Raw genomic sequence first — 15,774 nt, forward strand, 5'->3', positions numbered from 1 at the left:
TATAATTTCCTCAGATGATCCTTCTGCCTTTTCTCTTTTCTCCCTCTTTTTCTTCTGGGACTCCTGATATGAATCTTATTACACTTTAAGGAGTCACTGAGTTCCTTAATTTTACATTTGTGGTATAATATTTTTATTTCCCTCTTTTCTTCAGCTTCAATATTTTTCATAAGCTTATCTTCTAAATCACTGGTTCATTCCTAGTTTCTTCCATCCTAATGGTCATTACATCCAGTTGGTTTCAGATCTCACCTATTGCATTTTTCATTTTGGCCTAACTAGTTATTAGGTCATTTACCTCTGTGGTAAGGGAGTCCCTGGTGCATTCTACACTTTTCTCAACCCCAGCTAGTGTCCTTATGATTGTTGCTTTAAACTCTGAATCAGGGGGCGCCTGGGTGGCGCAGTCGGTTAAGCGTCCGACTTCAGCCAGGTCACGATCTCGCGGTCCGTGAGTTCGAGCCCCGCGTCAGGCTCTGGGCTGATGGCTCGGAGCCTGGAGCCTGTTTCCGATTCTGTGTCTCCCTCTCTCTCTGCCCCTCCCCCGTTCATGCTCTGTCTCTCTCTGTCCCAAAAATAAATAAAAAAAGGTTGAAAAAAAAATAAAATAAAATAAACTCTGAACCAGGCATATTTCTTATATCTGTATCATCCAGATCCCTGGCTGTAACCTTTTCTTGTTCTTTTTTTTAGGATTAATTCGTCTGTCTTGGTATTTTGTCTAGGTCTGTCTTCTTCTGTATGTTAGGAAAGCCTATTATGTTTCCTACTCTTCAGAGTAATGGCTTTATACAGAAGAAGTCATGCACTGTCCAGCACCTAGCACTTCAGGAAGTGCCTCTGGTGTCTGCAGTGTGCTGCTGTGTTTTGGCTGCTCTTTCCTATAGGTCATTCCTCTGCAGAGTTTCTCCTTGCCTGCAGTGGGTAATATTTAGACCTTGGCCAGAGTGTGGCAAGTTTTAACTAGGTCTGCTCTGGTCTGCTTGCTAAAAGAGATCTGATGCTATTTCCACTAGAGCTGAAGCTTTTCAGCACTCTATGGTCAGTAGACATGGTGCATGTGGGGGAGTTTGTGCTGGTCTTCTGGGGGCAGAAGCCCGCAAAGCTGGTTCTCAGGCACACCTACCCCAGTAAAGAAGCACCTTCAGGGCACAGGGGTATGGGACTTGGTATAAATGGTTTAGGCCGCCAGGTTGATGCTGTGCTGCTTACTGAAGTTAGTTTATGTTGAGGGGTGGCGAGGGGGAAATTGTGCCAGCCCTGTCCCTCATTCCTGGAAAGGGGACATCATGCCCACCACTGTCCAGAATGCCCTCCTGGAGAGGGAATAATCTCCAGTCATGTGTCACAGTTGTCCTTCAGATTCCTACCTTCACCCTAACTGTGTCTGGGCTCTCTGCTTGCCTGGCAGCACAATGCACCTGTGTTCTATCCCAGGCAGGCTGGTTGAGGTTTAAAACTCAAAATTTTAGGGACCTGGCATGGTGCAGATGCATGTTGGTCCTCTGGGGAAAGGTCTTGCCACACTGAGACTGATGTAGGTTTGTCCTAGAAGGGCAGTTGTACCACAGAACAGGGCTGTGGGTTTGGAGTAAAGCACATCAAAGAGCTGATGTCTGGGTTAGCCACCTTCAACAGGTGTCTCTGCACCTATGTTGAGAGGCAGGGGAGAGAAATAGTGCTTGCCAGTTCTTTTGTCCTGGGGAGAGGGAATGCCACCTCTCCAACATGTGCTCTAAAAAGGGGGAACCATATTTCACAATGTGTCCCAGAGGATCCTCGAATAGCACCTTCTGCCCCCTGGGCCTATCTGCTCTCCTTCTTCACAGGAGCACTGCAGTGCCCTGAGGGCTTCACACCAGCCATGCAGAAGACTTCTAAACCTTCAGTATTTGAGCTCTACTGGTCATAAAAACTCACAAAAATCAGCCCCTTTCACTTTCTCAGTCGTTTTCCTTGTGCCAGTCCCTGTATGTGCTTCTCTCTCTCTCTCCCTCTCTCTCTCTCTCTCTCTCTCTCTCTCTCTCTCTCCCTCTCTCTCCTTTCCTCTTTCCATGACCAAGTCTCTCTTCCATAGTACCCATGATCGATTTTTTCCCCCAAAGCATTGCTCCACACCTCCTACCTTCCACAATGTGGCCCCTTCTCTCCCTCTAGTTATGCAATTTTTCCTGTCAGTCCTCAGATCAGTATCTTGGGTGTTCATAATGATGTGATATTTATCTTGTGTGTTCAAGGGATGAGACAATCAGTCCTTCTACTACCCCACCCTCTTAGGTCTTCCTGTAGTCACTCTAATATCAAGGGTCGTTATACCTAAATTAAGCAGCAAGCAGTATTAAAAATATTAGCAATTATGGGGTGCCTGGGTGGCTCAGTCAGTTGAGTGTCGGACTCTTGGTTTCAGCTCAGGTCTTAATCTTAGGGTCCTAGGATCGAGTCCTGCTTCAGACTTTGTGCTGAGCGTGAAATCTGCTTAAAATTCTCTCTCTTTCTCTCTCTCTCTCTCTCTCTCTCTCCCTCTGCCCCTCCCTCTTCTCTAAAATAAAAATATGTGTAGGCATGAGCTTCATATTAACATCCTGTGATCTCTTTATATGTCATTTAATTTTTTGCAAAATAAGAATCATACTGTAAATGCAGATTCTGTTACTTTAATACCTTTATTGTGAAATATAATATATGAGTGAATAAAATATGAATCTACCATATTACAAACATAATAAATCACCATGTCAAGAAGCAAAACATTCCCAGCATCCCTGAAAATCCCCATGGGTTTCTATTATGTCAATAACCCTACCTTTGCTCTAGAAGAAAACATTATCTTAATATTTCTGGTAATTACATTTTTGCTCTTCTTTAATAGCTTTACAGCCTATGTACACATCCCTAATATGTACGTTTGTTCTTAAATTGTATATAGTTGAAATATTCCTAAAAAGTCACCTATGTGTCTTTTACTTCATGTGATTATTATTTCGTTTCTTTTCAGGTCATTTCGTAGCATTGGGTGGACTATTCCATTGCATGAATATACCATAAATTTTATTTATTTATTTATTTGTTTACTGATGGATATTGGAGTTGTTTCTGGCTATTAAAAAATCATATGTTAGAAATATTGCCACACGTGAAATCTAGTTCACATGTGTCTTAGTTTCTCAGTGATGTATTCCTAGGAGTAAAATTTCCAAGTAATAAGCAATGCATACTTTGAATTTTCACTACAAGTTTCTAAATTCTTTTCTATTGTGGTCGTTCCCATTTTTCTTTGTACCAACAGTTCCTAATGCTCCACATTATTTCCAAATGGTGGGATTTTTTAACTTGTTAAATTTTTGCCAATATCATGTTATTTAAAAAAATTTTTTTTAATGTTTATTTATTTTTGAGAGAGAGACAGAGTGTGAGTGGGGTAGGAGCAGAGGGAGAGGGAGACACAGAATCAGAAGCAGGCTCCAGGCTCTGAGCTGTCAGCACAGAGCCCGACGCGGGGCTTGAACTCAAGAACCATGAGATCATGACCTGAGCTGAAGTTGGACACTTACCACCAGGGCCACCCAGGTGCCCCTGTATCATGTTATTTTACTCATGGTTTATTATGGTTTTCATTTTCATTTTCAGTTTGAGCAATTTTTCATCAGTTTTTTGATCACTTGGATATTCTCTTTGGTGAAATATTTATTCAAGTCCTTTACCCACTAAAATTTTTTCTCACTAGCTATTTCAGATATTAATAGCAACGTTATTTCTCCTTGCATATTTTATATAAGTTACTGGTGAAGCCAACTAGTTTTATAAACTGAGATTGGAGGGGTTTGGGGGGTTTTTTTGCATGCTTGTGTTATAGGACTCTGGAGGATTGTTTTGTTTTGCTTTAAAGATTTTCTTTTTTAAGTAATCTCCACACTCAACGTAAGTCTGAAACTCACATCCCCAAGATCAAGAGTCACATACTCTATTGACTGAGCCAGCCAGGCACCCGAGAACTCTTGAGGTTTTTAAAATCTCCTAGCAATAGTGAGATCCTGCCTCCTGAGTCATCACTGCCTATATCCACTAAGGGGAAGGGGTGAAAATTTGGCCAGAGCCAGATACCTCCCTGCATTCCCTGAGGTCAGGATGCAGGGCTTTTGTGGACAGGGCTCCCAGGTGTAAAGTTTAGGAATTCAGCTTCATAGCATGCCACAAATTTTGATATATATCATATTTTCATTATTGTTTAGTTCAATTTATATTCTAATATATATTGTGATTTCTTCTTTAGCCCATGAGTGATTCAGAAGTGTTGCTTAACCTCAAAACTTTTGAGATTTTTCCAGTTATTTTCTGTTAGCAATATCTAGTGGTCAGGCAATATACTTAGAGTGATTTCAATCCTTTGAAATTTATTGAGATTTGCCTATAGTCTATTTTAGTGAATATTCCATGTGTGTTTGAAATGAGTATGTATCTGCTGCTGTTGAAGGTTGCATTCTGTAACTATATAAAAGATTGCTTTGTTTAATAATTGTCATACATTCTATATCCTCATTTGTCTATCTGCTTGTTTACCAGACACTTGAGGTACATTTAAATCTCAAACTATTATGACAGATTTGTTTACTTCTTTTACTTCTATTATATCTTGAAGACATATTATTACATTTATGTACAGTGACATGCTGGCAATTATATAACAATCAACTATTAAACAAAAAAGAAAGGAAAGAGTCTTGACTTATAGAATGTGCCATTTCATATAGTGTAAATACTCATGATATGGTCAATTTCAAGTTACAAATGTGACATCACTGAATACTGTATTGGGAAGAGATGTGTATAATTAGCTTCTGTGAGTCAGTGTGAGCCAACTCCAGCAATCATTCTAAATGTTTATACACATTTAGAATTATTACATCTTTCTGTTAAAGTAGCTCTTTTATTATGAAATGGCCCTCTTTTTATCTAGCAATACTTTCTACCTTAAATTATTATTTGTCTGATGTTAACATACTAATCCTTTTTTGACTAATATTTTTATAATGTATCAGTTTTCATCATTTACTTTCAACTTATCTATCCCATTTTATTAAGACTAATCAGCATACACTCTGTTTTAGTTTGTTTTCCTCCAGTCAGTGTTTATATTTTAATTGGAGTGCTGAATCCATTTACATTTATTGTAATTGCTGAGACAGTTAAGCTCAAACGTAACATATTGCCATTTATTTTTCATGTCATCTCTCCTTTGTTGTTCTATTCCTCCTTTTCTGCCTTTATAAAATATTAATGAAATGTTCTTTACTAACTCACTATATAATTTCTATTAGTTATATATTTCCTAATATTAATGTTTTACAGTAAGCATACTCAAATTATTACAGTCTACACTAAATTAATACTTTTAATATACTCTAAACTATATAAACATTAAAATAGTTTAATTTCATTTGTTATCTCTTGAAATTTTTGTTATTATTGTTATGTATTTTACTTCTGAATGTTTTATAAACACTATAAGACATTGTTACTGATTTTAAGTCAATGGTCTTTTTCAATTGTGTTAAAATATACATAGCACATTATTATTTTTCAGTAGTCTTTTTATTAACCCATATGTTTATTTTCTTCAGTCTTGCTCATTTATTCTTACTCTTTTTTGGCTTATCTATGGGATCATTTTCCTTCAACCTAGAGAATTTTAGTAGGGTTTTTTTGTTTGTTTTTTTTTGTTTTTTTTTTGTTTTTTTTTTTTTTTTTTTCTCTGTTGGATGGTTGATCTTGAGCCTGCAGGAAGCAAGCTGGCCCCAGACTTCTCCAAATCCACGTTTTTCTTCCTCCGATTCTTACGTGTCCAAAGACAGGGAACTACAGACACGCCTTTGTAGGAGGGTTTTTTGTTTGTTTTTTAGTGTCAGTCTGCTATTATTGAATGCTCTCTGTTTTTATTTGTTTGAGAATGTGTTTCTATTCTCCTTCATTTTGCAGTATATTTCTACTGGGTTCAGAGTTCTCTATTGCTGTTCATTTTTCAGCACTTTAGAAATGCCAGCACACTGGCATGTCTAATGTCTTCATGCTTCAGTAGTTACTGTTACAAACATGGCTGCTATTTTCATTGTTCTGACAGAAATGTGTTCTTTCTCTGTCTGCTTTTAAGAATTTGTGTTTCAGGACAACAGAGTTCTGCCTAATTGACACAAAGCCCACCCCCATCCCCCAGTTGTCCCCATTCTTCTGCCAAGTACTGCACAGGGATCCCCATTCAGAGGTCCTCCCTGGGGACCTGAGAGTTGATATTTTTTTAATCAATTTTAGGAAACTTTAGCTATTTTTTATTCAAATATTTTTGTCTTTTCTCTCCTCTAGTTTTGGAACTTTAATTAAACAAACAGGTATCACTTTGCTTCACACATTTCTTGCACTCTGTTTTGTTTGTTGTTGGTGTTTTCTACACTCTTATGTTTCTGTATTCATTTTTTATATTTCTACCTTAGTCTTCTTCAAGTTTAATACATTTGTGTTCTGCTGTGTCCGTTTGGCTCTTAAGACCATCCAATGTATCCATATTTCAGATATTTATTTGTAATTTTAGTATAACACATGGTTATTTTTATAGTTTCAATTTTCTTTTGAATATCTGTTTTTTAAAATTTATTTTATCTATTGTTTCCCTGTCGTTCCTTTAACATACTTAAAATAGCTATTTTAGTGACCTTGACACTAATTCCAACATCTGAATATGAGTGTCTGGCTTCCAGAATCCATTTGTTTTTGCTTCATTTTTTATCACATTTTTTGCTTCTTTATGTATCTTTTAATTTTTTATACAAAGCCATACATTTCATATGAAATAAATGTAATGTAAATGTTCATATTATTTACCATCCCCCCACCCCGATTGACAAGAGTGTTTGCTTTTTATTGATCTAATCAAGAAATGAGCTCAGATGGGTCTGAGTTGCACTTCTGGTTTGAGTCAGTCCACTTCTGGTTTAAAAAGTCTAAAAGTAAAGACCTTCTTGCCTTTTTATCAGGAATCTGATTGGTCTCATCTTCATCCATCCCAAAATACTCTGAGGGATTTATCCTGCTTTTCTGATGTTTTGACCTCTGTTCTTTAATCTCACCCTGAGTGACTTTCAAATTTGGCAACTGTTTTGATGAGGATACAGGTGTGTATTTGAAGCAGGATCTTTTTCTTATTGGGACTTTTTCTATGAAACTATAGGAATTTTTACTCGACTCTTAGGCTCTAGCAGAGCACCCTCATTCTGCAAGGTGTCAGAATTTTTCCTGTTAGACATACCTCCAAGAGTGTCTGCTTCTTCTTTCCCTCATTAACATCCCTCCATTCAGGCAAAGCCTAATCTTCAATCCATACCCAGAGTTGGCAAACATAACCAGGTAAGAAATGGCCAGAAACGGGGCGCCTGGGTGGCTCAGTCGGTTAAGCGGCCGACTTCGGCTCAGGTCACGATCTCACACTCCGTGAGTTCAAGCCCCGCGTCGGGCTCTGTGCTGACAGCTCAGAGCCTGGAGCCTGTTTCAGATTCTGTGTCTCCCTCTCTCTGACCCTCCCCCATTCATGCTCTCTCTCTGTCTCAAAAATAAACATTAAAAAAAAAAAATTAAAAAAAAAGAAATGGCCACAAACAATATGTTGCTAAAGGAGGCCTTTCCCACTTTGGTTTAGTTCATTTAATCACTTTTCTTCTCACTATTTCTAGGATTTCCAGTTCCTTTCAACACACACACATGAAAACACCCCTATTGCTCCCCGCCCTCCCCACACAGAGTTTGTTATTGTTTTTCCAATTTGCAGTAGGATGTTGTTTTGTTCCAACCTATTTTGTCATATTTGGAATATTCCCATGCAATTTTGTATCATCTTACCACACTTTATTTCACTAACTAGAATTTATTTACCTGTAATGCATATTGTACATGTCTTTAATTACTTATTTAATAACTAACTTCCCTGGTAGAGTGGAAACACTTGAGATCAGGTACTTTGTCTCTGTTTAAATTTATTGTTTTTCTTCAGAACTTAGAATAGCACCGAGTAAGTATTTTCCAAATCAACAGATGAATAGTAGAATGCAGTGCAGCAGTTAAGAATAATATAATATCTCACCCATATTCCCTGGCTAAGAGGTCAGGGGTAGCAAATGTTCCCTTACATTCATTTTTCAACTTTCTGTTGGTACACAAATTCCAACTGGCAGATTTTGCCAATATTCTCACCATTGATGACCTTTGTGTATGTTGTCCTTGCATCCCCAAAGGATAAGTCATTTTTTAAAAAGATTTTGTATTTATTTTGAGAGATGGAGAAAGAGAGACAGTGCAAGTGGTGGTGGTGGGGGGGGTGGACAGAGAGAGAGGGAGTGAGAGAATTCCAAGCAGGCACAGTGCTATCAGCACAAAGCCTGATGTGGGGTTCCATCTCACAAAAAGCGAGATAATGACTTGAACTGAAATCAATAGTCCAATGCCTAACTGACTGAGCCACTTAGGCACACCAAGGATAAGTCACTTTTAGCTCTCTACAATGGATATCACTATTGTTCCACAATCTTCATGAAGTGGCATACATTTGCAGGCTGTCAGTTTATTTTCAGGTCTAAAGTAGTGATAAAAATAACAAATAATATCATTATTTTGATAAAAAAATAATAAAGTAAAGTAAAGCAATTTCTATGGAAAGCTATTTTTACAAATTTATGTAAATTCAATTTCTGTAAGGTAAAAAATATATATATATTAAGACATACATTTGGATGGACATGTAACAGCATAGGTATTTTTAAAAGCAAAAATAAACTAAACATATTGTAAACCTAAATAAACACTTTAGACAATTACTTTGTTTATTGTTTTTAGATTGTAAAGGACCTCCTCCAAGAAAACAAACTGAAATTTTGTCAGGTGTCTGGTCTGAACAAAACTATCCAGAGAGAACTCAGGCTACATATAAATGCCGACCTGGATATATAACTCTCGGATCTATTATAATGGAATGCAAGAATGGAGAATGGGTGGCTCTTAATCCACTGAAAATATGTGAGAGTAAGTAATTCATACATTTCTGAAATTTGTGAAAACTTTAGTTTGAAAACACTGAATGTTTGATATTATAGAATTATTAGCTGAATTATATCACAATTATCATTTAAATACAAAATAATATACCATCATTATTCTTAATAAGGAGTTGTAATCTTCCAAAAATTAAGAAACCCAACCATATAGATAAGTTTAATAATAAAATGATAACTTTGCCATTTTTCACTTTTCCACATCTTCAATTATGTCCTCTGATGTAATATTAAGTCATTTTCCTTGAGCTCCTACATAAAATGTGTTTCCTGTGTTACTTAATAAAATTATATTCTTTTTTTCATTTTAGAAAGGCCCTGTGGACATCCTGGAGATACATCTTTTGGTACTTTTCAACTTGAAAGAGGAGAAAAGTTTGAATATGGTGCAAAGGTTGTTTACACATGTAATGAGGGGTATGTAGTCAATATGAAAAGAGATTTATAATTGAGATGATTATAATTTAGATAGTAAATAGGGACTGTACTGATTAGTATTTTTAAGGTTACTTTATTTTTCTATGAGCATTTTTATAAGTACCATAACAAGTAGCCTGAAAAATTAATCTATAATGGAAATGATTATATTTGGATACCTTATTATCTTCTCAACATTGAAAACTTAAAATGAATCATAATTATGCTGAGAAAGTGTAGTTCTAGGAGGGCTGGAAAATAGTATACATATAAATTAGGATTTATTCCAACAAGTCCTGACTATATTCTATTATGTGCAGAGTATATGGGATTTCAGTATGTCAGGGGCAGTGGGAATGGTAACAAAATCATATTACATGACTGATTTAAGCTTTTAAAATTTAAAAGAAGTAAATATTTTACACTGAAGTAATAATAATTACCATTATTTAAGTTTCCATGGTCTGAAAATTACTCTTATCACATGGACCAAAAGTGCTACTACCTTCATAATCATTGACTCTGTTCTCTAAACTCCTGCTGGATTTTCATGGCTAATCTTAACACTGTAATACCTCTTAAGTGTTCTTTATTCCTGTTATACCCACCCAGGTCAACAAATTGTTTTGAAGAAAGTTTCATACTTTGGAAAAACAGCATCATTATAAGTTTATACTGCATATATAAAAATAGGATCAAAATTACAAATTGATTTTTATTACTCTCTCATTTATTTCTTGATTTGAGGCAATAAAATATAATATTTTAAAAGTTAGGGTTTGGAATATGCCTGCATCCCCAAAAATTCACCACTTAATAACTGTATCGTTTTTAATATCCCATCACTCCCATTTCCTCAATTATGAAAGTAGAAACATGGGGAACCTGGGTGGCTCAGTCAAGTGGGCATCCAACTCTTCATTTTAGCTCAGGTCATGATCCCAGGGGTTGTGGGATTGAGCCCTGCATCAAGCTATGCACTGAGCATGGAGCCTGCTTGGGATTCTGTCTCTCCCTCTGCCCCTTTTCCCAACTTTCACATTTTCTCTGTCTGTCTCTCTCTCTAAAAAGAAAAAAAAAAGTAGAAACATAGCAGGTACATCATCGGATTGGTGAAAAACATAAATAAGACACACACTGAAGACCTTCAAAGCATTCTTGGGATATTGCAGACACCCAATAAGTCTTAGTTCTTAACAATTTTAGGCTTTGTTCACTATCTGAGATTTTTCAAACATATTTTTAGTTCAACTTTCAATCATTGCTGCTGACTTCTTATACATGAACACATAGATGAAGACATCTGGGCCTAAATTTTCCAATTACCTCACTGTTCACTTCTGTAACATCCCTTTCAATACAGGCTTGTCTGACCCCTTTAGGTTCCATATTGGACCTCGCAAAAAGGGATCAAAACTCATAGACTTCATCCACTAGATTCCCTAGACCTCAGCAATAAATATTTATAATTTGGTGAAAAAATCAGCAACATACTTTACCTCCTACTCTGGCTCCACTTAATTCATCTTTGCTTCCTTCATCTTGTATGAATTCTGGGCAAACTCAGTTAAAGACTCTATAAAAGTAACTGCCTCTGCCACTCAGCTTGGGCCTCCACCAAGGACTAGATATTCATCAGGGAAATAAAAGTCCTTGGACTATGCAAGATCAGCAAACATCAATTTTATGCTATTTTAAAAATTTTAGAGAGATTGTTTTACCTACCTGAAGGGATGTAAATCTTTTGTCCTAGTTGTGGAAACAATGTGGAATGGGTTTACTACACCCATGGTTTCTGCTAGTCAACCGACCCTCTTTGATCCCTTGTCCCCATCCACCTTTTCTCTGCTAAATACCTATTTAGCTGAATACTAGCCACTTATCAGGATACTTGATATGGATAGCTAGTTTCAGTATCCTACAGGTAGGTAGTTTTAAGGAAGCACTCTGCAAAACGTTTTTCTGCTATTTTGCCCAGCTGGGGTTGCTGATACATAAGCTATTACTTTCACCCAAGTACCAACATTTGGACAAGCTCTTTTTCTTTCCCCTTTCCCTATGTATATGGGCCATAAGCAGTTTTGTGTAGAATTTGGCAGAATTCCTAAAACACCCACCTAAAACAGGTGGGTTTCTGGTGTAGGTGGAAAATGTTAACCAGGAAAGTACTTTCTATGTTGGAGCAGGGTACCAGTAGAGGAGACAAAGAAGAAATTTTAATAGCCAATTATTTTTTTCCTTTATATGAAAAAAAAATAGAGTAATTATTTGACTTCAAGTTCTGTGATTCTCATTTAATCTATTAAAAGTTTTTCTTCCTTCAGAGAATTAGGAACAAACAGTAACATTCAGAGAAATACAAAGTATTTTTTGAGGGAGAAAGTTTGTTTGTTTGTTTTACTTGTGTAATGGGTGAAGCAATCCTTATTTGCAGACAAAGGAAACATTTGTCTATGTAGAATTATTTAGAAGTTTAGGAGAGGCCCGTTCTCAAAATTATCTCTTGTGATTATCAAAATCCTGCCCATTATTTATTTTTTAAGAAAAAGATTTCTGCTTCTTGCTGTCCACTGTAATATTAAAAAATATTAAGAAGGATGATTTGCTTTGCTCTAAAGCCTCTAGTAATGATTGTACATTTTGCATCTGCCCCAAGGAACTTTCATGCAAGTAGAGCATTTAGGATTTTCAGCACTGGCTTGATGGGTTCCACAGTTAGATAAATTTGACATTGAATAGGATTTATAAGGAAACCTGACTCAATGACCACACTCTAAAAAATGCCTAGGATGGAGACAGGAAAATGAAGACAAGTGTTAAAAATATACCACATGCTGTGTTGGCTAGTACTATCCTTGATTATGTAAAAAGCCCCAAATGTTCCAAAAATGTCGTAATTGTGGAGAGTAGGAGTATGGAACAAGAGTAGAGGAAGGGTAACATATTGTTAATTCTTGGTTATTATCATGTTTTTGGTTTTGGGTTTTGGTGGTAGTTCAAGGAGGTTATAACATTGTTAATGTGTAACTAACTGACTAACTCAGTGAAAAACATAAGAGGATATTTAGCACGAAATTGTAATGAGTTTGTGTCATGAACCAAGGATTATGATTATTCCTAGTCCGTGTGCCTGAAGATTTAGCGCCTTTCTTAAGTAAGAAAGAAGCTTAAAAAAGATAGAAAGGGGTGCCTGGATGGCTCAATTAGTTAAGTGTCCCACTATTTTAATTCATCATGACTATTTTTCAGTTCCTTGATCTCTGCAGCAATAGATTCTCTGCTGTCTTCTATGCTTTTTTCAAGCCCAGAAATTAATCTTATGACTATTATTCTAAATTATTGTTCCGTTATATTGTTTATATCTGTTTTGATCAATTCTTTAGCTGTCAATTCTTCCTGGAATTTTTTTTTGAGGAGAATTCTTCTGGTTCATCATTTTGGCTAGTTTTCTGTCCCTTATGAGTTTTAAAAGCTTGTTATGTGCCCTGCCCCTGCGAGCGCTACTATATTAAAGAGGGGCCAGTGTCCAGGGCCTGGGCTTTCAGAAGATGTTTTTTTTTGGAGAACATTACTTGCTCTCTGTTGTTGTGACTTTGGTTACTTTATCTCCCTATTCCTAGTGGTGTTTTGGACCCTCTACCAGGTGTGCCTTGATTTGTTCATTAAAGTAGCCCTGGAAAGGAAAACAAGCAAAAAACAAACAGAAAACAAAACAAACAAACAAACAAAAAACCCAAAAATGAAAAAACAGAAACACCAGCTACAAGTAAATAACAGGGTGGAGGTGGTGCTGATGCAAGAGGCCTTATCCCATACAAAGAGAGAAGTGACAGGGGCAGGGAAAAAGGAAAGAAAATAAAAATTGACCAGACAGAGAAACTACATGGCTTAATCCAGAGAGAGAGAAAGGAAAATAAAGAAGGAGGCAGGGAAAAAGAAAAGAAAAGAAAAGAAAAAAGAAAAGAAAAGAAAAGAAAAGAAGAGAAAAGAAAATTGTCCAGAGAAACTATATGCCTTAATCCAGAGTGAGAAAGGAAAATACAGAAGTATAGAACATGTATCAAGAGAATAGATTAAATGTATCTGCTTAAGCAAACCAACAACCAGAGGAACCAGACTAGAGGAGGGAAGAGATAAGAAGGAGAAAGGGAAGGAAGAATATATCTATATAATAAAAATTGTCTGGGGAATTAAATCAAGCAATGCAACAGCCTTGGTCTGAAGGAGGGGCCGTTGGGTTCATCCACGTGAGTCCCGCTCTGGTAGACAGGCAGTTACCAGGCGCAGAGGGGTGTGGTTTGGTGTGGGTGGATCCTACCTCCCCTGTGGGTCCGCTATCCCCTACCGGAAGCCCCACTCCCCTACCGGAAGCCCCACCTTGTTGGTGATGGAGAGAAAAATGGTGCCACCCCAGTCTCTCCTCCATGGACCAGGTTTCCCAAACCACTCTTTTCAAGCAGTCTTCACTGTGCCTCTGGCGCAAATGAGGTGGTTTGTCCTGGTCCCCCCCATGCCCATGCCTCCCTGGTGCTTATATCTTTAAGGTTCCCACTCCCTCCGCCCTGGTTTGGGGGAAAGTGCTGCTCCTTTGAGTGGATATATACCTTCTTCCCACAGCACTCCAGGGAGTGGGTTGCTTTCTCCCACTGGGGAGTGGGCCTCTGAACTAGTTACCAAGCCCAGGGCTGGCTCCCCTCCTCCCCAGGTGCACAAATAGGATGACTGGTCTGGCCCCAGTCTGAAGGAAGCCCCTGAGTTCGAGATTGGATCATTCTATGTCTCAGTCGGTGGTTTTCCTCTTATCCAGATAGAGTCCTATGCATCCCCAGCCTCTCTTTCTCTTCCCTTTGTCTCTCTGCAGAAGGGGATCCCTCCCCTCTGTTCATTTTCTCTCTCCCAGTTTGCAATCATGCACCTATGGCCCGTCAGGTTGTCACGGTGGGTCCCTGGAAGCATCTCTGTCACTTTGCCATGGACTCTTGGAGTTCAAGGTCCTTTGGCCTCAACACTGCTTTGTTTTAGAGATGAGAGAACTTCAGATCCCCCTACTTCTCCACCTTGTTGGACCCTCTCCCTCGGAATCAAGTGTCCCACTCTTGATTTTGGTTCAGGGCATGATCTCACGGTTCATGAGATTGAGCCCTGCATCAGGCTCTGCACTGACAATGGGGAACCTGCTTAGGATTCTCTTTCTCCCTCTCTCTCTGCCCATCTCTCTCTCTCTCTTTCTCTCTCCCTCTCTCTCTCAAAATAAATAAACTTAAAAAAATTATTCATCTCATATACTTACAAAAAGAACACACAAGTTTTAAAAAAAGGAAAGATAGAAATTTTAAAAAAAGAAAGAGAAAGAAAAGAGAGAAAGAAAGGAAGGGAAAAAGTAAGAGGGAGGGGAGAAAAGACAGAAGGAAAGAAGGAAGGGAGAGAGGAAGGAAGTGTATATGCTTCTAGTTTTCTCTGAAATGGAGTTCCTGGACATTCAGAATGTATCAAAGTTAATATTGCATATAAATACACATTAGCTCACCACTCTGTTATTTTTGGTTTTCAGGTATCAGATGCTAGGTAGCATCAATTTCCGTGAGTGTGAATCTGATGGATGGACCAATGATGTTCCTATATGTGAAGGTATATGTAAAATTGTTTACAAATACATTCAAATATTTAAAAGAACTAAGACTTTTTTGAGATATCTACATTAAAATAATGCTTAAAGTTTGTAATTACATATTTTTGATTCAGTATTTTTGTGGCTTCTAATATAGAATGGATATTTAAGCTTTTTATTACTATGTTATTTTGTGTTTTATTGACCAAATGTGAGTGCAGTTTCATCTGATCTAATGTATTCAAAGTATTAGAGATTAGGAAATCTAAAACCTATTTTCCTTTCCTTTTGGATTCTAAACACTAGAAATAGCACAAGGATCAGAATTTCAGCTTTACTAATGAATACATACTCAACCAATATCCACCCAAATGCAGAGATTGTCAATAACATCTGAAATGGAGACCAGATTCAGTTATCTCTCCCCTCTTGCATGGCAAAGGAGGTTTTCCTGTGGTCTTAGTCTTACTGAAAAGAGGCAGGAAGTAAGGAAGAGCTCTACTTTTCTTACTGATCCATAAAACCAAGAGTCAGAATGAAAAAATGTAGATCCTGTTTCTAAATTTGGGGATAGTAATGCCAATCTCTCTAGTCATCATGGAAATAGATGAGTCAGAGTAGTCTTTCTTAGTTCCATGGTGAGAAGTAAATAGAGAGGGAGAG

General features: G+C 37.4%; 1 protein-coding gene and 1 non-coding gene across 8 annotated transcripts in view; one reads left to right on the forward strand and one right to left on the reverse strand.

The window, feature by feature from the left end:
• LOC147572500 (complement factor H-like) overlaps nucleotides 1-15,774 on the forward strand; it is a 154,678-nt gene that overhangs the window by 15,396 nt on the left and 123,508 nt on the right. For 6 of the 7 annotated variants that reach the window (XM_086693399.1, XM_086693403.1, XM_086693404.1 and 3 more), the window contains exons 2-4: nucleotides 8,872-9,057; nucleotides 9,398-9,503; nucleotides 15,055-15,131. The exons of the other annotated variant lie outside the window; for it this stretch is intronic. In XM_086693399.1, coding sequence (XP_086549525.1) covers nucleotides 8,872-9,057; nucleotides 9,398-9,503; nucleotides 15,055-15,131 — 369 coding nt within the window. The remainder of the gene's footprint in view (nucleotides 1-8,871; nucleotides 9,058-9,397; nucleotides 9,504-15,054; nucleotides 15,132-15,774) is intronic. 7 annotated transcript variants of the gene reach the window in all.
• On the reverse strand, nucleotides 5,748-5,878 carry LOC112864861 (small nucleolar RNA SNORA38). Its single transcript, XR_003224018.1, has one exon. It is a non-coding gene; the product is annotated as a small nucleolar RNA SNORA38 (small nucleolar RNA).

The sequence above is a fragment of the Puma concolor genome, chromosome E4 (genome assembly GCF_028749965.1).
Source record: "Puma concolor isolate L17-30 chromosome E4, mPumCon1.1.hap2, whole genome shotgun sequence".
Taxonomy (NCBI): domain Eukaryota; kingdom Metazoa; phylum Chordata; class Mammalia; order Carnivora; family Felidae; genus Puma; species Puma concolor.